At 39.0% G+C, this 26,008-nt stretch overlaps 1 protein-coding gene across 29 annotated transcripts in view; it reads left to right on the top strand.

Annotated features, from left to right (window-relative positions):
• Positions 1–26,008, top strand: part of LOC127801387 (uncharacterized) — a 110,970-nt gene that overhangs the window by 83,513 nt on the left and 1,449 nt on the right. The window contains exons 1-11 of one of the 29 annotated variants that reach the window (XR_008023038.1): positions 5,265–6,091; positions 6,260–6,347; positions 6,635–6,733; positions 7,085–7,150; positions 13,831–15,316; positions 15,602–15,700; positions 16,051–16,950; positions 19,378–19,465; positions 19,761–19,859; positions 20,172–20,237; positions 22,384–22,501. Coding sequence is in view for 13 of the 29 variants with exons in the window: in XM_052336473.1 (XP_052192433.1) it covers positions 16,945–16,950; positions 19,378–19,465; positions 19,761–19,859; positions 22,384–22,501 (311 nt within the window). In the remaining 16 variants the exon portion in view is untranslated. Of the gene's footprint in view, positions 1–5,264; positions 6,348–6,634; positions 6,734–7,084; positions 7,151–7,173; positions 7,440–8,568; positions 8,638–8,923; positions 9,023–9,370; positions 9,437–9,504; positions 9,549–10,581; positions 10,745–11,598; positions 11,835–12,971; positions 13,032–13,361; positions 13,416–13,764; positions 15,317–15,601; positions 15,701–16,050; positions 16,951–19,064; positions 19,210–19,377; positions 19,466–19,760; positions 19,860–20,171; positions 20,241–22,383; positions 22,506–26,008 lie in introns of those variants that run through there. The other 28 variants (XR_008023036.1, XR_008023034.1, XR_008023037.1 and 25 more) reach the window with 28 other exon arrangements.

Raw genomic sequence — 26,008 nt, forward strand, 5'->3', positions numbered from 1 at the left:
ATAATTTCCTATTTTCTGAAATTTTTCCAAAAATTTTCTCCAATTTTTTTTTATTTTTCTCCATTTCTTTTCTTTTTTTCTTCCCTCCTTCTCCTTCCTCTCTTCTTCTTCCTTCTGCCTCCTGCAACTCCTTTGCTCCTTCTGTTTTTTCTTTCTTTCTTTTTCTTCTTCTTCTTCCTCTTTCTTCTTGCGCGAACAACCCTTGCCATGCGCACAGCCTCATCCACCGCCTCGGCTAGCTTCGCCGGCCATCGCGGCCACCCCCACACCAACTGCTGGCCCCTCTGCCGGCTGCTGCACCGTCCATCACCACTTGCCGCTCGCATTGCCTCAGCAACTGGTCTCCCCTGCGCAGCCTGCACACAGCTGCGAGCTCGCGGGACAACCATGGCCGTTAACCAGCCATTGCCGAGGGCTTCGGCCAACCACGCCACCTCCAAGCACCACCACGAGCCACCGGTGATGCTGCCTCGGCCCTGCATCCGCCGCACACACACCATCGCAGCTTGCGGCTGTGCCTTCGCCACACCGCCATGGCTGCCTCGTTTGCTGGCCACACTTTGAGCTTGCGGGTATGGCAGGTTGCTGCTTTGGGCAGCCATCGATCGGCCTCCCTCTCTCGCACAACTCTCTCTCTCGGCTCTCCTCTTGATCTCTTAGAGCTCTGCTTCTTTCGGCCAAACCCCCTGCCTATTTATAGGTAGCCATTGTTATTTCTCCAACGTGCATATATATATATTATACATTACTTTAATCACACAATCTCTCAATTTTGGCTGCCAAATCCCCTTAAATCCTGCTGCCATTCTCTTTCAAATTGTGTGAATCTCGCTCGGCTATGAAAATTTTGCAGAGGATGGCTGCCAAATCTCTCCAATTGCAGCCAAAATCTCGGCCCCAGAAGCTGGCCTTGCACACACGTGCACACGCATATATGTATATATAAATTATATATTACACTTTAATTTAAGAAAATTACACATTAAATCCCAAATTTCATCCCTATTACACTTGTGCAATTCCCTAATTGCAACTACGACCCTAAACCTCAAAATAATTTGCATTATAATAGCGAAAATCCATAATTAATAACTTAAATTTTACTCGAAATAGATGATTTTTCCTTTGCGTCCTCTTGAGACCTTTGTTTCATCTCGAAACCACTGAAGGGTTGCTCATTACACAAAATCAGGGCCCCCTAGGGTTCTGTTGATTTTTTGAGAGTCTTCTATAACGATTTGGTTTTGCAGCCTAAATAACAGGTGTATTTTAGCTGTATCGAAAATTATTCCAAATCCGATTTCTTTCGATACCAAAAATCTTTTCTCGGATCGCTCATCAAGTCTATATAATTTTTCTTAGACAATTTCACCCCGAGGCATTCCGTGCAGCTGATTCGGTACTTATAACTGCTATCAAACCAATTTTTCGATATTCTAAACTTATTAAAATTACGTGGCAATCTTATCTAAACATGGGGTATTACATTGGCCTGTAACACCCCGCTTTTCTCTTACCAAGCGTGTCACTATGCTGGGGCCCAAAATATACATAAATTATTTTTTTCTTTCTTTGTCGGTACATAACTTAACCCTGAGTACCGAATTCCAAACAAAACCCCCAGCAAAACATTAAAGATGCGGAAACGATAATCGAAACCTGATATGGTGCATAATTAATTTACTTTATTTAACATGAGAATCCGTACCATAGTTAACATCATGTCCTCAATATGGAAATACATAAATACATGGAGATTCCATAATGTTCTAACAAGGCTAATCATTATTAAAGCATCAGCTAAAACATATCCGAGTCAGCTTGTTGAATCCATCGGTCACGCCATCACGTGCCATCTCATCTCAACCTGCTCCTTGCCTAAGCTGCAAGTCTAAACTGGAACGTTGAATGTTCTAGGGGTATAACCCATTAGAAGATGAAACTTCTAGTGAGGGTCAAAAAACATATATATACGAATGCATGATGCAATAACATGAACAACATTTGCTCTTAATGTAACTTCCCAAGCCCACCAGCCCGGCATGAAATTCTAGGCAAATCCCGAACCTCTGTAGAATAAGCCCAACGTTATTCTATCATTGCCCTAGGGGAATTACGGCTACACTCTGGGGGCGACATCTCATTCCCATGCACAAATATTAATGTGACAATCATGTCATGCAAATATCACAATTTTTCATGCAATATGACAAAATGAATCATATCTTTTATAATTATCATGCATAATTATATCATATAGGATAGAACAACTCACCTTTTGAGATAAACTTGCATTTTCTCAAAAAGCGTGCATCACCTCGATATGCGTGCCCCAGCTCGATTTTCGTGCCAACATTCAAAAGTTGCACCAATCACATCATCTCGATCACCTCAATCATAAAATGATATTTAATCACTAAATATCCTCAATATTCCATTTATTTAATTTTTCCTTCATTTTCTCTCATTTTTCCTTTCCAAAAATCCCAATAAATGCCTCGGAACTATTTTCTCAAATTTAATTTCACAACAATTCATCATAGGCTATGAACTTCAAAAGAAAAATACTAGACTTACCCGAGTATTGTGTTTTCACGCAAAACGAGGTTCTTTGGTGTAGAAAATGAGACATTGGAAATCCCAAATTCCAATCTTTTTGCAGACACTTCAAGATCACGGAATTATAAGAATTTAGCAATTTTTCTCACATTTTTAAATGCAGGGACGCGCCCTCACGCGCCTAAGGAAGCTGGTCTACGCGTTTACCCCTTGAAAGACCGCGCGTGCTGGCCACGCGCCGGTCATCTTCTCCGGCATTAGTTAGCCGGCGATGTTGTTTTTCTTCACTACATTTCGTTTTAATATCTTGATAAAGATCCAACTCAAGCCAATATCCATTCATTTTATTGTAGTACTCAGTGACAATTAAATATCCTTGTCTTGTACTACTTAGGACTATCACATTTTGCTTATCTTGTCATAAGGTTTTGATTTTTTGTAAATGCCAAAAAATGCCCTTCATGTTATTTTTTTCTTATAAGGCTGAAAACTGCCATCATTTTATTCCAACTCCACAACTACACAAAAGAACAAGCAGTATTGAAATATAGGAAAAAGATGCACAAGGATTTGTGGCCCTGTCTATATTTCAATATCTTTAATTTTGTTGTATTCCTTGACCTTTTTATTCTTTTTTGTGAAAAATCAGTGATTTTTCCTTTTTCTTTACAGCACTTCCATTGATTGATATGCTTGCTCTTGTTAGTTGATTTTAATTTGTAGATTTTGTCCTTCCTGCAGGATACTTAAATTTTATTTTTTAATTGCTAGTGTTTAAAAGTATGAAGCTTTAGAAGTAACACTGGTTTTCTTATTGCAATTATTTTGTATAGCTACACTATGTACTTGTATAACTAGAGTGTTAGATTCATTGTTGAATCTACCAAGGTGTGTTGTAGAATTTGTCTTGTTGCTTTCATGGACATACCCGTGAGAGAAGCTGTTTCTTCAATTTAGAAACCTAAGGTGTAGATATGATATTGGGAATATTCGCTCTTTCTTATGGCAGGAGATGGCTACATTCTTAAGGGTACTAGGGAGTTATCCGTCAGACGCTAACATGGAGTGAATGAATGTTGAAGCCTGATAGGATGGATCCCTTAACTCCAGCAACTATTTGTATCTCTGTCATAGGCTTGAATTATTCGAGTTAATACTATTCTATAATGGAAATCTTCCAGGTAATTTATCTGGTTGGCAATCATATGGTTTTAACTCCTCGTAGATACTGACTGCTAGTTGCCAAACTTAATGAACATGAAAAGCTTCTTGGAAGTTTGTTGTCCTCCTCCAAGCTACTTACTCCAATTTTGAGCTTGGGGTTCATCCCTTGTGTATTTTTAGATTTTTAATGAAAAGTTTTGGTCCTTTTATGAAATTTAGGTCTTTTATTATTTTTAAGTATTTTTTAAGAAATTTTTAGGCTTTCTTATGAAATTTAGATTTTTTTTTAATTTTTAGATGTTTTTATGAAGTCTTTAGGTCTTTTTATTATTTTAGGTTTTTTTGTTAAATTTTTAGGTCTTTTTTATTAAATTTAGGTCTTTTTTGAATATTTTAAAATATTTTTTTATGAAATTTCTAATTTTTTTTTTATAAATTTAGGTATTTTTTTTTTATCAAATTTAATCTTTTTCATATTAGGAATCAAATGTTAAATTTTTTAATTATTGAGGGATTAAATGTCATATTTATTTATTAAAACTAATATGATGTATCTCGTTAACGCGATTTTTTATATGACTTTTTTTATATGACTTTTTTTTTTTTTTTGCAGCTCAGCTTCCCTAACGCTTCAGGCTTCTTCTACTAGGGAAAGGGTTGTGCTCGGTAGAGGAAGAACGTGCTGATTCACGTCATCAACCAGGTTAGATCAAGTCTTTCTTGCACGTTTAACAATCTATCCACACACAGTATGCTATCTGAAAATATGATTGCTGAAATTATGAAAAAGTGAATGCATAGGCGGATTAGGAAATATGATTGTTGCAAACCAGTGATGGAACTCGATTGTGCGGGTAGATGATGCTCAACTGCTAAGATTTGAATAGTTGTAAAACCACTTCATTTTTGTTAATCTTCTTTTACATATTTGAGCATTTCAATATTATTGAATTGTTGATGGAGTACTTACGTTTCATCATTACTTACCGTCATTGATTTTTTTATCAAGTGCACAATTTTTATGTACGGAATTTTTGGCGCTATACTGACTGTAAGATGTTTTGCTCAGGTGAAGTATGAGATTTCACGCTCTTATGAGAAAGTTGATGAGACGCTAAAGTTTATTTTTAAAAAGGTTGTGAGTTCCATTATGCATTACTTTCCCTCTCTTCCCCCTTTTTAGAGCAATATATTTTTAGGCCGAATAGACTCTTTTATCCCGAGCTTAGGGTCAGTTTTGAATTTTATCCAGTTTTGACATTTAGTTCAATTTGGTCATCAAATTTAAACTTTGATTTCAATTTTATCCCTAAGCGGACAGGTAAGAGCCCCAACATACGTGTTGCTTAGGTGGCGTGTTGATGTGTCATTTGTCGGACACATTAGCAAAAGAAATACATCATCTTCAACCCTCAGGCCACTAGGTTTTACATCCTAAACAGTTGCCGCCGCCTTCCTTCATCGTCGGTCGCCTTTTTCTTCTCTCATCGCCGGTAACCCGAGGCCTCAACCCTGTGGTTACGCCACGGGAGCCATGTCGAGCACGAAGCTGTTCGGCCATGGGAGTGACCAGAGGTCCTCGGCCATGGCGTCGATGGCCATTGCAATGCCGAGATTCGACCCGTGGCTGAGAAGACTCGCGTAAATCGGTCGACCAAAATGATCACCCACGTCGGCGAGCCATCGACAAAAAGGGGAGACGAACCGTCAGTCAGGGCAGTCACGGTGAACCTCGATTTTGGAGAACATCGTCGATGATGGCGGAAGCAAGGCCCACTCGATCGACGGCAATAGACCCATGGCCCTTGTCTTCTTCTCAACATCGATCTTGCCATGGTCATTTTTTCGCCTTGACCTGTGATCTTCTCCCCTCTCTCTTCTTTTCCCAATCGGCTGCCTATGTGGTCGCCATTAATGGAAGCAAGCCACCCGCGATGAAGAGTGAGAAAGAAGGAGGCGGCTAGGGGTAGGGAAAAGGCAAAAACGGCAACGACGGGGGCGGCGTCAGCGCAAGGTGGAAGGCGAAACACTTGGTGATTTGGGGTAGAGGATGGGTTTTGACCCATTACATGTTCGGTCGACCCCGCTGGGTCAGATTTGGATCAAAGTCAACCATGGGATTGTTTGCGTATTGTGTCCATTATTTGACACAACAACACGCCGCGTCTGAGGTCCACACGCCAGTCCGCTTTAGGAGAAAATTAAAACAAAAGTTAAAGTTCGATGGTAAAATTGAAACAAATGTCAAAACTGGATAATAGTGAAAAAAGACCCTAAGTTCAGTATAAAATAATTTATTTGACCATATTTTTATGATGTTTTCGACTGCAGGAAGTAGTTGGATTTCTCTTTGGAGATCTACATGCAGGTTCAACGCTTTTAGTTATCACTGTAGTGATATTTTACCTTTTACCCCCTTTTTATTCCTTTCATTTTTTTTTTTTTTTTTATGTCTTGCTATTTCAATTATGATGTTAAAATAGTCGTTCCTTTTTAAACTAATTGGGTCGTGATAGCTTTTTACCTCAATGGGCAGGTTCTCAGGACTGAATGCTTGGGAAATCGGAGAGCTCGTATCCTACACAGAGAAGTAGCTCTTCGTTGTTACTTTCTCAGTGACCCAGGTATTGTATTTCTTGACAAAATCTTCTACAACTATTTTTCTTTTTAGCGTTATCCACGTAAAATATTTTCATTGGATTTTGATGGATTGTACTTATTTGTCGAGGGTGGATCAAATGATTCTTTGATGGAAAAGCCGTTTTGGTTTTCTTGGTGCCTAACGTCTGGTTTTATTATTGGGTTCTGTTTACGCAATTACAATTGCCCTTTAATTTCAAGCCATTTGTACTTGATTATGATCTCATCCTAAGAAATTGTGACCTGTTTCTTTTTTTTTTTTTTTTTGCAGCTCAGCTTCCCTAACGCTTCAGGCGTGGTTATTTTCTTCAACTAGGGAAAGGGTTGTGCTCGGTAGAGGAAGAACGTGTTGATTCACGCCATCCACCAGGTTAGATCAAGTCTTTCTTGCACGTTTAACAATCTATCCACACACAGTATGCTATCTGAAAATATGAAAAAGTGAATGCATAAGCGGATTAGGAAATATGATTGCTGCAAACCAGTGATTGAACTCGATTGTGCAAGTAGATGATACTCAACTGCTAAGGTTTGAATAGTTGTAAAACCACTTCATTTTTGTTAATCTTCTTTTACGTATTTTAGCATTTCAATATTATTGAATTGTTGATGGAGTACTTATGTTTCATCATTACTTACCGTCATTGATTTTTTTATCAAATGCACAATTTTTATGTACGGAATTTTTGGCACTCTACTGACTGTAAGATGTTTTGCTCAGGTGAAGTACGAGATTTCACGCTCTTATGAGAAAGTTGATGAGACGCTAAAGCTTATTCTTAAACAGGTTGTGAGTTCCATTATGCATTACTCTCCTTTTCTTCCCCCTTTTTAGAGCAATATATTTTTTGGCCGGATAGACTATTTTATCGGGAGCTTAGGGTCATTTTTGAATTTTATCCAGTTTTGACATTTAGTTCAATTTGGTCATCAAATTTAAACTTTGATTTCAATTTTATCCCTAAGCGGACATGCGAGAGCCCGAACATACGTGGTGCTTAGGTGGCGTGCTGATGTTTCATTTGTCGGACACATCAGCAAAAGAAATCCATCATCTTCAACCCTCAGGCCATTAGGTTTTACATCCTAAACAGTTTTCGCCGCCTTCCTTCATCGTCGGTCGCCTTTTTGTTCTCTCATCGCCGGTTACCCGAGGCCTCAACCCTGTGGTCACGCCACGCGAGCCAGGTCGAGCACGAAGCTGTTCGGCCATGGGAGTGACCAGAGGTCCTCGGCCATGGCATCGATGGCCATTGCAATGCCGAGATTCGACTCGTGGCTGAGAAGACTCGCGTCAATTGGTAAACCAAAATGATAACCCACGTCGGCGAGCCATCAACCAAAAGGGCTGACGAACCGTCAGTCAGGGCAGTCACGGTGAACCTCGATTTTGGAAAACATCGTCGACGATGGCGGAAGCAAGGCCCACTCGATCGACGGCAATAGACCCATGGCCCTTGTCTTCTTCTCAACATCGATGTCGCCATGGTCATTTTTTCTCCTTGACCTCCGATCTTCTCCCCTCTCTCTTCTTTTCCCAATCGGCTGCCTTTGTGGTCGCCATTAATGGAAGCATGCCACCCGCGATGAAGAGTGAGAAAGAAGGAGGCGGCTAGGGGCAAGGAAAAGGCAAAAACGGCAACGACGGGGGCGACTTCAGTGCAAGGTGGAAGGCGAAACACTTGGTGATTTGGGGTAGAGGATGGGTTTTGACGCATTACATGTTCGGTCGACCCCGCTAGGTCGGATTTGGATCAATGTCAACCATGGGATTGTTTGCCTATTGTGTCCATTATTTGACACAACAACACGCCGCGTCTGCAGGGCCACACGCCAGTCCGCTTTAGGAGAAAATTAAAACAAAAGTTAAAGTTCGATGGTAAAATTGAAAAAATGTCAAAACTGGATAATAGTGAAAAAAGACCCTAAGTTCAGTATAAAATAATTTATTTGACCATATTTTTATGATGTTTTCGACTGCAGGAAGTAGTTGGATTTCTCTTTAGAGATCTACATGCAGGTTCAACGCTTTTAGTTATCACTGTAGTGATATTTTACCTTTTACCCCTTTTTTATTCCTTTCATTTTTTTTTTTTTTTATGTCTTGCTATTTCAATTATGATGTTAAAATAGTCGTTCCTTTTTAAACTAATTGGGTCGTGATAGCTTTTTCCCTCAATGGGCAGGTTCTTAGGACTGAATTCTTGGGAAATCGGAGAGCTCGTATCCTACACAGAGAAGTAGCTCTTCGTTGTTACTTTCTCAGTGACCCAGGTATTGTATTTCTTGACAAAATCTTCTACAACTATTTTTCTTTTTAGCGTTATCCACGTAAAATATTTTTACTAGATTTTGGTGGATTGTACTTATTTGTCGAGGGTGGATCAAATGATTCTTTGATGGAAAAACCGTTTTGGTTTTCTTGGTGCCTAACGTCTGGTTTTATTATTGGGTTATGTTTACGCAATTACAATTGCCCTTTAATTTCAAGCCATTTGTACTTGATTATGATCTCATCCTAAGAAATTGTGACATGTTTCTTTTATTTTTTTTTTTGCAGCTCAGCTTCACTAACGCTTCAGGCGTGGTTATTTTCTTCTACTAGGGAAAGGGTTGTGCTCGGTAGAGGAAGAACGTGTTGATTCACGCCATCCACCAGGTTAGATCAAGTGTTTCTTGCACGTTTAACAATCTATCCACACACAGTATGCTATCTGAAAATATGAAAAAGTGAATGCATAAGCGGATTAGGAAATATGATTGCTGCAAACCAGTGATGGAACTCGATTGTGCAAGTAGATGATACTCAACTGCTAAGGTTTGAATAGTTGTAAAACCACTTCATTTTTGTTAATCTTCTTTTACGTATTTTAGCATTTCAATATTATTGAATTGTTGGAGTACTTATGTTTTATCATTACTTACCGTCATTGATTTTTTTATCAAGTTCACAATTTTTATGTACGAAATTTTTGGCACTATACTGACTGTAAGATGTTTTGCTCAGGTGAAGTACGAGATTTCACGCTCTTATGAGAAAGTTGGTAAGACGCTAAAGCTTATTCTTAAACAGGTTGTGAGTTCCATTATGCATTACTCTCCCTTTGTTCCCCCTTTTTAGAGCAATATATTTGTCGGACACATCAGCAAAAGAAATCCATCATCTTCAACCCTCAGGCCATTAGGTTTTACATCCTAAACAGTTTTCGCCGCCTTCCTTCATCGTCGGTCGCCTTTTTGTTCTCTCATCGCCGGTTACCCGAGGCCTCAACCCTGTGGTCACGCCACGCGAGCCATGTCGAGCACGAAGCTGTTCGGCCATGGGAGTGACCAGAGGTCCTCGGCCATGGCGTCGATGGCCATTGCAATGCCGAGATTCGACTCGTGGCTGAGAAGACTCGCGTCAATCGGTCGACCAAAATGATAACCCACGTCGGCGAGCCATCGACCAAAAGGGGAGACGAACCGTCAGTCAGGGCAGTCACGGTGAACCTCGATTTTGGAAAACATCATCGACGATGGCGGAAGCAAGGCCCACTTGATCGACGGCAATAGACACATGGCCCTTGTCCTCTTCTCAACATCGATCTCGCCATGGTCATTTTTTCTCCTTGACCTCCGATCTTCTCCCCTCTCTCTTCTTTTCCCAATCGGCTGCCTTTGTGGCCGCCATTAATGGAAGCATGCCACCCGCGATGAATAGTGAGAAAGGAGGAGGCGGCTGGGGCAGGGATAAGGCAAAAACGGCAACGACGGGGGCGACTTCAGCGCAAGGTGGAAGGCGAAACACTTGGTGATTTGGGGTAGAGGATGGGTTTTGACCCATTACATGTTCGGTCGACCCCGCTGGGTCGGATTTGGATCAAAGTCAACCATGGGATTGTTTGCCTATTGTGTCCATTATTTGACACAACAACACGCCGCGTCTGCAGGGCCACACGCCAGTCCGCTTTAGGAGAAAATTAAAACAAAAGTTAAAGTTCGATGGTAAAATTGAAACAAATGTCAAAACTGGACAATAGTGAAAAAAGACCCTAAATTCAGTATAAAATAATTTATTTGACCATATTTTATGATGTTTTCGACTGCAAGAAGTAGTTGGATTTCTCTTTGGAGATCTGCATGCAGGTTCAAGGCTTTTAGTTATTACTGTAGTGATATTTTACCTTTTACAGCCTTTTTATTCCTTTCATTTTTTTTTTTTTTATGTCTTGCTATTTCAATTATGATGTTAAAATAGTCGTTCCTTTTTAAACTAATTGGGTCGTGATAGCTTTTTACCTCAATGGGCAGGTTCTAAGGACTGAATGCTTGGGAAATCGGAGAGCTCGTATCCTACACAGAGAAGTAGCTCTTCGTTGTTACTTTCTCAGTGACCCAGGTATTGTATTTCTTGACAAAATCTTCTACAACTATTTTTCTTTTTAGCGTTATCCACGTAAAATATTTTCACTGGATTTTGGTAGATTGTACTTATTTGTCGAGGGTGGATCAAATGATTCTTTGATGGAAAAACCGTTTTGGTTTTCTTGGTGCCTAACGTCTGGTTTTATTATTGGGTTCTGTTTACGCAATTACAAATCCCTTTAATTTCAAGCCATTTGTACTTGATTATGATCTCATCCTAAGAAATTGTGACCTGTTTCTTTTATTTTTTTTTTTTGTAGCTCAGCTTCACTAACGCTTCAGGCGTGGTTATTTTCTTCTACTATTAAAGGGTTGTGCTCGGTAGAGGAAGAACGTGTTGATTCACGCCATCCACCAGGTTAGATCAAGTCTTTCTTGCACGTTTAACAATCTATCCACACACAGTATGCTATCTGAAAATATGAAAAACTGAATGCATAAGCGGATTAGGAAATATGATTGCTGCAAACTAGTGAAGCAACTCGATTGTGCAAGTAGATGATACTCAACTGCTAAGGTTTGAATAGTTGTAAAACCACTTCATTTTTGTTAATCTTCTTTTACGTATTTTAGCATTTCAATATTATTGAATTGTTGATGGAGTACTTATGTTTCATCATTACTTACCGTCATTGATTTTTTTATCAAGTGCACAATTTTTATGTATGGAATTTTTGGCTAGTACTGACTGTAAGATGTTTTGCTCAGGTGAAGTACGAGATTTCACGCTCTTATGAGAAAGTTGATGAGATGCTAAAGCTTATTCTTAAACAGGTTGTGAGTTCCATTATGCATTACTCTTCCTCTCTTCCCCCCGTTTTAGAGCAATATGTTTTCTGGCCGAATAGACTATTTTATCGGGAGCTTAGGGTCATTTTTGAATTTTATCCAGTTTTGACATTTAGTTCAATTTGGTCATCAAATTTAAACTTTGATTTCAATTTTATCCCTAAGCGGACATGCGAGAGCCCCAACATACGTGGTGGTTAGGTGGCGTGCTGATGTGTCATTTGTCGGCCACATCAGCAAAAGAAATCCATCATCTTCAACCCTCAGGCCATTAGGTTTTACATCTTAAACAGTTTTCGCCGCCTTCCTTCATCGTCGGTCGCCTTTTTGTTCTCTCATCGCCGGTAACCCGAGGCCTCAACCCTGTGGTCACGCCACGCGAGCCATGTCTAGCATGAAGCTGTTCGGCCATGGGAGTGACTAGAGGTCCTTGGCCATGGCGTCGATGGCCATTGCAGTGCTGAGATTCGACCCGTGTCTGAGAAGACTCGCGTCAATCGGTCGACCAAAATGATAACCCACGTCGGCGAGCCATCGACCAAAAGGGGAGACAAACCGTCAGTCAGGGCAGTCACGGTGAACCTCGATTTTGGAAAACATCATCGACGATGGCAGAAGCAAGGCCCACTCGATCGACGGCAATAGACACATGGCCCTTGTCTTCTGCTCAACATCGATCTCGCCATGGTCATTTTTTCTCCTTGACCTCAGATCTTCTCCCCTCTCTCTTCTTTTCCCAATCGGCTGCCTTTGTGGCCGCCATTAATGGAAGCATGCCACCCGCGATGAAGAGTGAGAAAGGAGGAGGCGACTAGGGGCAGGGAAAAGGCAAAAACGGCAACGACGGGGGCGACTTTAGCGCAAGGTGGAAGGCGAAACACTTGGTGATTTGGGGTAGAGGATGGGTTTTGACCCATTACATGTTCGGTCGACCCAGCTGGGTCGGATTTGGATCAAAGTCAACCATGGGATTGTTTGCCTATTGTGTCCATTATTTGACACAACAACACGCCGCGTCTACAGGGCCACACGCCAGTCCGCTTTAGGAGAAAATTAAAACAAAAGTTAAAGTTCGATGGTAAAATTGAAACAAATGTCAAAACTGGATAATAGTGAAAAAAGACCCTAAGTTCAGTATAAAATAATTTATTTGACCATATTTTTATGATGTTTTCGACTGCTGGAAGTAGTTGGATTTCTCTTTGGAGATCTACATGCAGGTTCAGCGCTTTTAGTTATCACTGTAGTAATATTTTACATTTTACCCCCTTTTTATTCCTTTCATTTTTTTTTTTTTATGTCTTGCTATTTCAATTATGATGTTAAAATAGTCGTTCCTTTTTAAACTAATTGGGTCGTTATAGCTTTTTACCTCAATGGGCAGGTTCTCAGGACTGAATGCTTGGGAAATCGGAGAGCTCGTATCCTACACAGAGAAGTAGCTCTTCGTTGTTACTTCCTCAGTGACCCAGGTATTGTATTTCTTGACAAAATCTTCTACAACTATTTTTCTTTTTAGCGTTATCCACGTAAAATATTTTCACTGGATTTTGGTGGATTGTACTTATTTGTCGAGGGTGGATCAAATGATTCTTTGATGGAAAAACTGTTTTGGTTTTCTTGGTGCCTAACGTCTGGTTTTATTATTGGGTTCTGTTTACGCAATTACAAATCCCTTTAATTTCAAGCCATTTGTACTTGATTATGATCTCATCCTAAGAAATTGTGACCTGTTTCTTTTATTTTTTTTTTTGCAGCTCAGCTTCACTAACGCTTCAGGGGTGGTTATTTTCTTCTACTAGGGAAAGGGTTGTGCTCGGTAAAGGAAGAACGTGTTGATTCACGCCATCCACCAGGTTAGATCAAGTCTTTCTTGCACGTTTAACAATCTATACACACAGTATGCTATCTGAAAATATGAAAAAGTGAATGCATAAGCGGATTAGGAAATATGATTGCTGCAAACCAGTGATGGAACTCGATTGTGCAAGTAGATGATACTCAACTGTTAAGGTTTGAATAGTTATAAAACCACTTCATTTTTGTTAATCTTCTTTTACGTATTTTTGCATTTCAATATTATTGAATTGTTGATGGAGTACTTATGTTTCATCATTACTTACCGTCATTGATTTTTTTATCAAGTTCACAATTTTTATGTACGAAATTTTTGGCACTATACTGACTGTAAGATGTTTTGTTCAGGTGAAGTACGAGATTTCACGCTTTTATGAGAAAGTTGATGAGACGCTAAAGCTTATTCGTAAACAGGTTGTGAGTTCCATTATCCATTGCTCTTCCTCTCTTCCCCATTTTTAGAGCAATATGTTTTCTGGCCGAATAGACTATTTTATCGGGAGCTTAGGGTCATTTTTGAATTTTATCCAGTTTTGACATTTAGTTCAATTTGGTCATCAAATTTAAACTTTGATTTCAATTTTATCCCTAAGCAGACATGCGAGAGCCCCAACATACGTGGTGCTTAGGTGGCGTGCTGATGTGTCATTTGTCGGCCACATCAGCAAAAGAAATCCATCATCTTCAACCTTCAGGCCATTAGGTTTTACATCCTAAACAGTTTCCGCCGCCTTCCTTCATCGTCGGTCGCCTTTTTGTTCTCTCATCGCCAATAACCCGAGGCCTCAACCCTGTGGTCACGCCATGCGAGCCATGTCGAGCACGAAGGTGTTCGGCCATAGGAGTGACCAGAGGTCCTCGGCCATGGCGTCGATGGCCATTGCAATGCCGAGATTCGACCCGTGGCTGAGAAGACTTGCGTCAATCGGTCGACCAAAATGATAACCCACGTCGGCGAGCCATCGACCAAAAGGGGAGACGAACCATCAGTCAGGGCAGTAATGGTGAACCTCGATTTTGGAGAACATCGTCGACGATGGCGGAAGCAAGGCCCACTCGATTGACAGCAATAGACCCATGGCCCTTGTCTTCTTCTCAACATCAATCTCGCCATGGTCATTTTTTCCCCTTGACCTCCGATCTTCTCCCCTCTCTCTTCTTTTCCCAATCGGCTGCCTTTGTGGCCGCCATTAATGGAAGCATGCCACCCGCGATAAAGAGTGAGAAAGGAGGAGGCGGCTACAGACAGGGAAAAGGCAAAAACGGCAACGACGGGGGCGGCGTCAGCGCAAGGTGGAAGGCGAAACACTTGGTGATTTGGGGTAGAGGATGGGTTTTGACCCATTACATGTTCGGTCGACTCCGCTGGGTCGGATTTGGATCAAAGTCAACCATGGGATTGTTTGCCTATTGTGTCCATTATTTGAGACAATAACACGCTGCGTCTGCAGGGCTACACGCCAGTCCGCTTCAGTATAAAATTAAAACAAAAGTTAAAGTTCGATGGTAAAATTGAAACAAATGTCAAAACTAGATAATAGTGAAAAAAGATCCTAAGTTCAGTATAAAATAATTTATTTGACCATATTTTTATGATGTTTTCGACTACAGGAAGTAGTTGGATTTCTCTTTGGAGATCTACATGCAGGTTCAACGCTTTTAGTTATCACTGTAGTTATATTTTACCTTTTACCCCTTTTTTATTCCTTTCATTTTTTTTTTTTTATGTCTTGCTAATTCAATTATGATGTTAAAATAGTCGTTCCTTTTTAAACTAATTGGGTCGTGATAGCTTTTTACCTCAATGGGGAGGTTCTCAGGACTGAATGCTTGGGAAATCGGAGAGCTCGTATCCTACACAGAGAAGTAGCTCTTCGTTGTTACTTTCTCAGTGACCCAGGTATTGTATTTCTTGACAAAATCTTCTACAACTATTTTTCTTTTTAGAGTTATCCACATAAAATATTTTCATTGGATTTTGGTGGATTGTAATTATTTGTCTAGGGTGGATCAAATGATTCTTTGATGGAAAAACCGTTTTGGTTTTCTTGGTGCCTAACGTCTGGTTTTATTATTGGGTTCTGTTTACGCAATTACAAATCCCTTTAATTTCAAGCCATTTGTACTTGATTATGATCTCATCCTAAGAAATTGTGACATGTTTCTTTTATTTTTTTTTTTGCAGCTCAGCTTCACTAACGCTTCTGGCGTGGTTATTTTCTTCTACTAGGGAAAGGGTTGTGCTCGGTAGAGGAAGAACGTGTTGATTCACGCCATCCACCAGGTTAGATCAAGTCTTTCTTGCACGTTTAACAATCTATCCACACAGAGTATGCTATCTGAAAATATGAAAAAGTGAATGCATAAGCGGATTAGGAAATATGATTGCTGCAAACCAGTGATGGAACTCGATTGTGCAAGTAGATGATACTCAACTGCTATGGTTTGAATAGTTGTAAAACCATTCATTTTTGTTAATCTTCTTTTACGTATTTTAGCATTTCAATATTATTGAATTGTTGATGGAGTACTTATGTTTCATCATTACTTACCGTCATTGATTTTTTTATCAAGTGCACAATTTTTATGTACGGAATTTTTGGCACTATACTGACTGTAAGATGTTTTGCTCAGATGAAGTACGAGATTTCACGCTCTTATGAGAAAGTTGATGAGACGCTAAAGCTTATTCTTAAACAGGTTGTGAGTTCCATTATGCATTACTCTCCCTTTCTTCCCCCTTTTTAGAGCAATATGTTTTCTGGCCGAATAGATTATTTTATCCGGAGCTTAGGGTCATTTTTGAATTTTATCCAGTTTTGAGATTTAGTTCAATTTGGTCATCAAATTTAAACTTTGATTTCAATTTTATCCCTAAGCGGACAGACGAGAGCCCCAACATATGTGGTGCTTAGGTGGCGTGCTGATGTGTTATTTGTCGGACACATCAGCAAAAGAAAGCCATGGCCCTTGTCTTCTTTTGAACATCGATCTCGCCATGGTCATTTTTTCTCCTTGACCTCCGATCTTCTCCCCTCTCTCTTCTTTTCCCAATCGGTTGCCTATGTGGCCGCCATTAATGGAAGCAAGCCATCGGCGATGAAGAGTGAGAAAGAAGGAGGCGGCTAGGGGCAGGGAAGAGGCCAAAACGGCAACGACGGGAGCGGCGTCAGCGCAAGGTGGAAGGCGAAACACTTGGTGATTTGCGGTAGAGGATGGGTTTTGACCCATTACATGTTCGGTCGACCCCGCTGGGTCGGATTTGGATCAAAGTCAACCATGGGATTGTTTGCCTATTGTGTCCATTATTTGACACAACAACACGCCGCGTCTGCAGGGCTACATGCCAGTCCGCTTCAGTAGAAAATTATAGCAAAAGTTAAAGTTCAGTGGTAAAATTGAAACAAATGTCAAAACTGGATAATAGTGAAAAAAGACCTTAAGTTCAGTATAAAATAATTTATTTGACCATATCTTTATGATGTTTTCGACTACAGGAAGTAGTTGGATTGTTCTTTGGAGGTCTACATGCAGGTTCAACGCTTTTAGTTATCACTGTAGTGATATTTTACCTCTTACCCCCTTTTTATTCCTTTCCTTTTTTATTTTTTTTTTATGTCTTGCTATTTCAATTATGATGTTAAAATAGTCGGTCCTTTTTAAACTAATTGGGTCGTGATAGCTTTTTACCTCAATGGATAGGTTCTGAGGACTGAATGCTTGGGAAATAGGAGAGCTCGTATCCTAAACAGAGAAGTAGCTCTTCGTTGTTACTTTCTAAGTGACCCAGGTATTGTATTTCTTGACAAAATCTTCTACAATTATTTTTCTTCTTAGCGTTATCCACGTAAAATATTTTCACTTGATTTTGGTGGATTGTACTTATTTGTCAAGTGTAGATTAAATGATTCTTTGATGGAAAAACCGTTTTGGTTTTTTTGGTGCCTTACGTCTGGTTTTATTATTGGGTTCTGTTTACCCAATTACAATTGCCCTTTAATTTCAAGCCATTTGTACTTGATTATGATCTCATCCTAAGAAATTGTGACCTGTTTCTTTTATTTTTTTTTTGCAGCTCAGCTTCACTAACGCTTCAGGCGTGGTTATTTTCTTCTACTAGGGAAAGGGTTGTGCTCGGTAGAGGAAGAACGTGTTGATTCAAGCCATCCACCAGGTTAGATCAAGTCTTTCTTGCACGTTTAACAATCTATCCACACACAGTATGCTATCTGAAAATATGAAAAAGTGAATGCATAAGCGGATTAAGAAATATGATTGCTGCAAACCAGTGATGGAACTCGATTATGCAAGTAGATGATACTCAACTGCTAAGGTTTGAATAGTTGTAAAACCACTTCATTTTTGTTAATCTTCTTTTACGTATTTTAGCATTTCAATATTATTGAATTGTTGATGGAGTACTTATGTTTCATCATTACTTACCGTCATTGATTTTTTTATCAAGTGCACAATTTTTATGTACTGAATTTTTGGCACTATACTGACTGTAAGATGTTTTGCTCAGGTGAAGTATGAGATTTCACGCTCTTATGAGAAAGTTGATGAGACGCTAAAGCTTATTCTTAAACAGGTTGTGAGTTCCATTATGCATTACTCTCCCTTTCTTCCCCCTTTTTAGAGCAATATATTTTCTGGCCGAATAGACTATTTTATCAGGAGCTTAGGGTCATTTTTGAATTTTATCCAGTTTTGACATTTAGTTCAATTTGGTCATCAAATTTAAACTTTGATTTCAATTTTATCCCTAAGCGGACAGACGAGAGTCCCAACATATGTGGTGCTTAGGTGGCGTGCTGATGTGTGATTTGTCGGACACATCAGCAAAAGAAAGCCATCATCTTTAACCCTCAGGCCATTAGGTTTTACATCCTAAACAGTTGCCGCCGCCTTCCTTCATCGTCGGTCGCCTTTTTGTTCTCTCATCGCCGGTAACCCGAGGCCTCAACCCTGTGGTCACCCCACGCGAGCCATGTCGAGCACGAAGCTGTTCGGCCATGGGAGTGACCAGAGGTCCTCGGCCATGGCGTCGATGGCCATTGCAATGCCGAGATTCGACCCATGGCTGAGAAGACTCGCGTCAATCGGTCGACCAAAATGATAACCCATGTCGGCGAGCCATCCACCAAAAGGGGAGACGAACCGTCAGTCAGGGCAGTCACGGTGAACCTCGATTTTGGAGAAAATCGTCGACGATGGCGGAAGCAAGGCCCACTCGATCGACGGCAATAGACCCATGGCCCTTGTCTTCTTCTCAACATCTATCTCGCCATGGTCATTTTTCCGCCTTGACCTGCGATCTTCTCCCCTCTCTCTTCTTTTCCCAATCGGCTGCCTATGTGGCCGCCATTAATGGAAGTAAGCCATCGGCGATGAAGAGTGAGAAAGAAGGAGGCGGCTAGGGGCAAGGAAAAGGCCAAAACGGCTACGACGCGAGCGGCGACAGCGCAAGGTGGAAGGCAAAACACTTGGTGATTTGGGAAAGAAGATGGGTTTTGACCCATTACATGTTCGGTCGACCCACTGGGTCGGATTTGGATCAAAGTCGACCATGGAATTGTTTGCCTATTGTGTCTATTATTTGACACAACAACACACCGCGTCTACAGGGCCACAGGCCAGTCCGCTTTAAGAGAAAATTAAAACAAATGTCAAAACTGGATAATAGTGAAAAAAGACCTTAAGTTCAGTATAAAATTGTTTATTTGACCATATTTTTATGATGTTTTCGACTGCAGGAAGTAGTTGGATTGTTCTTTGGAGGTCTACATGCAAGTTCAACGCTTTTAGTTATCACTGTCGTGATCTTTTACCTTTTACCCCCTTTTTATTCCTTTCCTTTTTTATTTTTTTTTTATGTCTTGCTATTTCAATTATGATGTTAAAATAGTCGTTCCTTTTTAAACTAATTTGGTCGTGATAGCTTTTTACATCAATGGGCAGGTTCTCAGGACTGAATGCTTGAGAAATAGGAGAGCTCGTATCCTACACAGAGAAGTAGCTCTTCGTTGTTACTTCCTCAGTGACCCAGGTATTGTATTTCTTGACAAAATCTTCTACAACTATTTTTCTTTTTAGCGTTATCCACGTAAAATATTTTCACTGGATTTTGGTGAATTGTACTTATTTGTCGAGGGTGGATCAAATGATTTTTTGATGGAAAAACTCTTTGGGTTTTCTTGGTGCCTAACGTCTGGCTTTATTATTGGGTTATGTTTAGGCAATTGCAATTGCCCTTTAATTTCAAGCCATTTGTACTTGATTATGATCTCATCCCAAGAAATTGTGACCTGTTTCTTTTTTTTTTTTTTTTTTTTTTTTTGCAGCTCAGCTTCACTTACACTTCAGGCGTGGTTATTTTCTTCTACTAGGGAAAGGGTTGTGCTCGGTTGAGGAAGAACGTGTTTATCCACGCCATCCACCAGGTTAGATCAAGGCTTTTTTGCACGTTTAACAATCTATCCACACACAGTATGCTATCTGAAAATACACAGAATATGAAAAAGTGAATGCATAAGCGAATTAGGAAATATGATTACTACTAAGGTTTGAATAGTTGTAAAACCACTTCATTTTGTTAATCTTCTTTTATGTATTTGAGCATTTCAATATTCTTGAATTGTTGATGGTGTACTTATGTTTCATCATTACTTACCGTCATTGATTTTTTTATCAAGTGCACAATTTTTATGTACCGAATTTTTGGCGCTATATTGACTGTAAGATGTTTTGCTCAGGTGAAGTACGAGATTTCACGCTCTTATGAGAAAGTTGATGAGACGCTAAAGCTTATTCTTAAAGAGGTTGTGAGTTCCATTATGCATTACTCTCCCTCTCTTCCCCCTTTTTGGAGCAATATGTTTTCTGGCGGAATAGTCTATTTTATCCCGAGCTTAGGGTTTTTTTTGAATTCTATCCAGTTTTGACATTTAGTTCAATTTGATCATCAAATTTAAACTTTGATTTCAATTTTATCCCTAAGCGGACATTAAAAAAAAATGCAACAACTACAAATAACTAATGCATTTAAACATTTTTCATGTGATGGTTTTTCACAGCGGCTAAAGTTTTTTCCATGTATTTGTTAAATTTTACTTTTGGTTGGTAACTTGATGTTTTCTTTTGTTAAAGAATTTTGTTGGACTGTAAAGGCTAACTACTTTCTCATATTTTAGGTATTGTTTAAATTTCTCATATTTGGGCATGTTTTTCATTTTCAATTTGCCTTTTTTAACCACTAAAATTCTTGCTTTCATTTCTACTTATATATTTAAAGGATCATCTTGAAGTCATTTTAAGTATTTTAGCCAATGTCTCGGTTATCATTTCGAGTATTTTTGCTATATTATCATTTCAAGGAGTTTTAAGATTCTTCATTGTTTCGCTTCACTTTTGCATTTTCTCAGTGACAACAGAAACCACTCTTTTTAAGAATGTTAATTTTGTATGCTCATTTCAGAAAGGGGTTTGATTCTTGAACTTCGCAATCATATCTTTGTCTGTGTTTTTTTATAATTTCAATAAGTAATGCATTTTTCATTGTTTATTGATATGGATAATGCTGGTTTACTTTTTCTTGCTCATCCTTATTTTTTATTGTTTTAGATGTGTTGGTTTATTATTTACTTTTTAATTTGCCTTATTGGTGTTGACTTGAGGTTTCCTTTCTCTAAAGCATGGCAATTGATTTCAAGGATTGAATTATAGACATCAATGAATGACTATTGAATATACTGTCTCTGAAGGACTCTAGAATATATTTTAAGAGTAAAGTATTTTGATTATTCTGTAGAAAATTAACGGTAAGGAGATTAATGATAAGGAAATTAATGACCTAGAACTTGCAATACCTAGTATCCTAAATTTACTTTTTTTTGTAGGCTCTATTAAGTAAGTCATCGTTAAGTTTAGGTTCTTCATTAGTACTAGTAGCAACCTTGCCATTAAAATTTAATTTTAGTAATAATTCCTGCATACTTGATTCCATTTGTAACTTTGTGGTTATTTGAGCTGATGGCACACATGTCGGTCTTACCCACATGTTCATGCTTAGTTGCCTATTGTTGAGGCCTAGTAGTAGTAAACCAACTCTCTATGGGGCAGAAGCATGTTGACAAGATTGTATCAAGTATCTAATATGCAGGGTTAATTCCAACTTTCTGGTATGACTATGTTGATTATTTTGTTAATATTAAGAACGAGAAGAATTAACTTATGATTTAATGGACTTTTTTAAAGTCACAATAAATGGTCTGACTAGATATCTTTGTGAATATATGTTTCAATACGAATCTTTATTTCCAAAATATCTAAGTACTTGCAATGACTGTTCGGTTTACACACTTAAATCACCTTCCCATCTCCTTTAGCCTATCCTTTCTGCCTGAACTTGGTTATTTTCTTGGTTCTACTTATTAACCAATGCGACCTGTGGTGTTTAGCAAAGGATTCATACTGATTGGCGCTTGAACTTATAGTGGTTGAATTTCCAATTTATCTTGTAGCTGTACCCTAATCAATAATAGAGCATGGTGAAGGGGAAGCTCAATGTGGGGGGTGCTTTATTTTTCTCTTCCCCATTTGTCTCCCCCCTGTACTCTTGATTTCCCATATTTCAGTTAGCTGAAACCTTTTCATGCTTAGAATGCCTCTTGATTGTGTTTATCCACAAACCTTATTTGGTACTTCTATAAGCCTTGCACCTCTATTGAGTAATGCCTGAGTCCGACCCAAATTGAGCAAGGGCAAACTTGTTTCATAGCTTTCAACTGAGCGACAATGCATATTTCCGAGGCTTCAAGGAATGTTTCTTCCATGTTTATTGGCATTGGTTTCATGTTTTCTACATCATGGATTACACGTGTAATTTTTATATGATGAAACGGTGAACTTTTTTTTATGCAATCCAAATTTAACATTCTCATCTTGTTTTATACTATTTATTTTCAGTGCTGGCTTTGGTGGTTGTCCCTCCCAGCCATTTCCATCACTGTTCGCTGTTTGGGAGCATTCTTTGTGAAATTTCTCACAAGAGACAGGCTACAGCATCTCTAGCTTCCTCTATTGCGTAGGTTTGGTGGTATTATTGCATTTTAGTTTCCTAAATGCTGAATTTCTCCATAAAATAACTGTATGTTGTTAAGTGTTTCCATTATCGGGCATGAAACCAAGTTGATTATCTCATTCAATAATGTTATGTTGACTAGTCTGGCAGTTACCCGTTGCAAAACCATATTATATCTAACAATTAAACAACTTTATGTTATTCCATCTTTCAATTAGAAGCATGAACCAAAAAGGGTTCACAGAGTACAAGTTATTAGGTATTTCATCTCTATGTTTTCCTAGTGTAGAAGGAAATAATGTTGATTAATTTTGTTATGTGTATTTCTCTTTATGTTGTGTCACGGTTGTGTTTGTTGTAAGCTGTTATGGTATTATATTAGTTGTCTGTTGTGCTATTATATTAGTTGTTGGTTGGTTAGACAGTTATAACTTGCTGTTGCAAGTTGCAAAGTTTGTTATTAAGACCTGTATTTCTGTAATTCTGATCATTCAGTAAAGTTCTTTCAGCAAAAACGTTTCCCTCTTCTCTCTTTTCTCGTGTTTTCTTTCTGTTAGCGCCTTGAAGCTCTTGCTTCACCTAGAGTATCCTGAAGAATGTGCACTGTGACGAAACCTATTAGGAATCTGGATCGAGCACAATCAAACATAGAAATCAAGAGAAAAATAGGAACACTGAATTTTTAACGTGGTTGGGCAATTGCCTACATCCACGATTCAACATTAATGCGATAATCCATTAAACATAGTTTTGGAGAGGAAAGCTACAAGATCCATAAAGTAGTTTTTGGTTTGAGATAACTAAAAATTGTAGAATAGCCCTGGTTTATGGCAAATTGAAATATCCATCATAATCCCAACAAATCTAGGTAATTGTCTGTGAAACACCTGGAACACATCCTCTCGATAACTGGTTAGTAAAATTTTGAAAACACAAATATTCTAGAGGGATGATCTAATTAATAATTGAACCAGGGATATTTATCTATAGGCTACAATTCTAATTAGACTAGGCCTCGAATAGCTCTCCTACTCAAAATTAGAGCTTACATTATAGACTTTATATTTATCAAAACATAATTTGAGGAGTTATCCCAACAATTATCTTCTCAACAAAAAATTCTGAAAACTCTCAATGTGCATTTTTAATTCCTTATTGGTATGAATCTGTTGGTTTATTTTGCTGATGTCTGGTGTCTCAAGCATGCCAAAATAGTACAATCCTCCCCTTTCCTCAACACATCCAATCATCATTCTCGAGGCCTGATCCTGAAATAATCAGTTTGTTGGGGGGGAAAAAAATGTAACTTTGCAATTCAGGTCTTGAGAAATCTTGGTGATAGATACCAAGTTTGTAGACAGTTTGGGAACATGAAGGACATTTTTAAGGGTGAGATTTGGACCGAGTCTTATATCTCCTATTCTAGCTATAGTGGTCAGAGAGCCATTTGTAGTAGCTATTTTCCTAATTACTAAGACAAGGAGTATAAGTGTTGAAATTATAAGAGGCATGGGTCATGATATGTGGTTCTGGAGTTAATAATCCATGAATGTCTAAACAATTTTTCTGAGGCAATTAAACAGAGTGAGAGGTGGGAGATATAGCTGAATGTACCAATGAACAAGTACCTGATGGTTTCTTAAGGGCTGCCAAAAAATTCCTCAACTTCTCAACCTCCTCTTTATTGAGATTTGTTTTGAGTCCAAACCTTTCTCCGCTTCTTGCTGTGGGATCACCTGGTATGCTTGCCCTTTGTAAGGCTTATTCTGTCCTCCTTTGGTTCCCCACTCTTTACTGGGTGGTTTTGCATTCAATTTCCAGCATTTCTTCAGGGTATGCCTCGATTTGTTACAATAGGTACACCATAGTGTCCCCATCTTCCCCACTTGCTGTTTTAGATTCAGCCTTCCAGTTTTCTCTTGGTCCTCAGGTTGTAGTTTTTGTTAGCATTGTCGATGTCTCCAGTGATTTTGTCTCCAACATCACTTCTCTTCTACTTTCTTCTGCCAAAGATAATTAAAACTACTTCATTGAGATTGGGGAGATCATATTTACCTAAGATCTGGATTCTTACAGGATCAAAATCTGCATTCAATCCTGCTAAAAAATTATATGTGCAATCCTTTTCGATGAATGCCGTCAGCAATGCAGCATCCTTACTATCCTTCATCTTTATCGCCCGATATTGATCCATTTCCTGCCACAGCCCCTTCAGCAGGTTTACATATTCAGCGAGTCTTTTCTCCTTGCTTTGTTGACATAGTTTTGATCCGCAACTCATAGACTTGGGCTGCATCCTTGACTTTTGGAATAAGTTTGTCGGATGGACTCCCAGACCTCCCTTGCAGTCGGTAGGAACATACACGTGTCACTTATTTCTGGTGGCATAGAACTCCAGAGCCAAGCCATAATCATCGAATCCTGCTCATCCCATGAGATAAAACTGGGATCTCCTTCCTCGGGACCAGTTCCAATTATATGGTTGAGTTTGCCTTTGCCCTTTAAAATGGTTTTGATCAGCTGTGACCATTTTAGATGGTTCTTCCCAGTGAGCCAGTATGCAGCACTGATTTGCTGCAGTTCATCGGAGACTGGGTTTGCCGGTACTCCTCTGATGCAGTGAGAGAGAACTTTGGCAGAGGTTGTTGACGTCCTTCTAGGCTGCTAAAAAATTTAGCAACTAGTGCTAGGGGTGATAAGTTTGAAAAACTGAACAAAAATGAAAGGCTGGAGATTAGGAGGATAAATGGCAATGAAGGCCGCCCACAGAGAGTTCCCTAAAGCTCTGATACTATGTTAGAAATTAGGGAGAAGGCTTGATGACTTTATTCATTCTGTCCAGAATTTTATATATATAGAAACTTAGCTAATCTATCATAGGAAACTCTCAATTTAGGAATTTCCTCTAATGGAGACAATCTCTAATTGATTTACAGAACCTACCAAATCTGTACACCTAACCTTCTAATTATGTATTAGGAAATAATTCAAAAAAGATAGCTTGATTTGCCTTAAAATCTTCCATCACTCTTTATGATCTCCACCAAGTTGTTTCCCCTATATTGCTTTAGCATATTGAATTTCTTTTATGGGCCCAAATCAACTCTTTAATGTCCTATTTTTCATGCAAAACTACTGGTGTTAAATTCTTCATGCAAGTACGTGAGGAGATCTTAAACTGATACAATCTTTAGAGTGTGGGATATATAAACTTTTTCTTATGTTGGTAAAGTCAGGTTTATGTATAATATTTTGCTTTTTTGCTTACAACTTCCCGATCATGCAACAGAACCACATTTGTGGCCCTGCAGGCAGTTATTTAATATTCCTTCTAACTGGGATATGTTTGTGTGTGTATATATTTGCCATACCCTTTCCTTTCTGTTCCTTAAGACCTCCTTATGTAGATTACTTTTCCTAGTTTATGCACAGTTGGTTTGACAGGGAATGGAGAGAACGTATGCTATTACTGTTGAAAATATAGAATGTGCATACTTTGATCAAGTTGAA

Source organism: Diospyros lotus, chromosome 5 (assembly GCF_014633365.1).
Source record: "Diospyros lotus cultivar Yz01 chromosome 5, ASM1463336v1, whole genome shotgun sequence".
Taxonomy (NCBI): Eukaryota; Viridiplantae; Streptophyta; class Magnoliopsida; order Ericales; family Ebenaceae; genus Diospyros; species Diospyros lotus.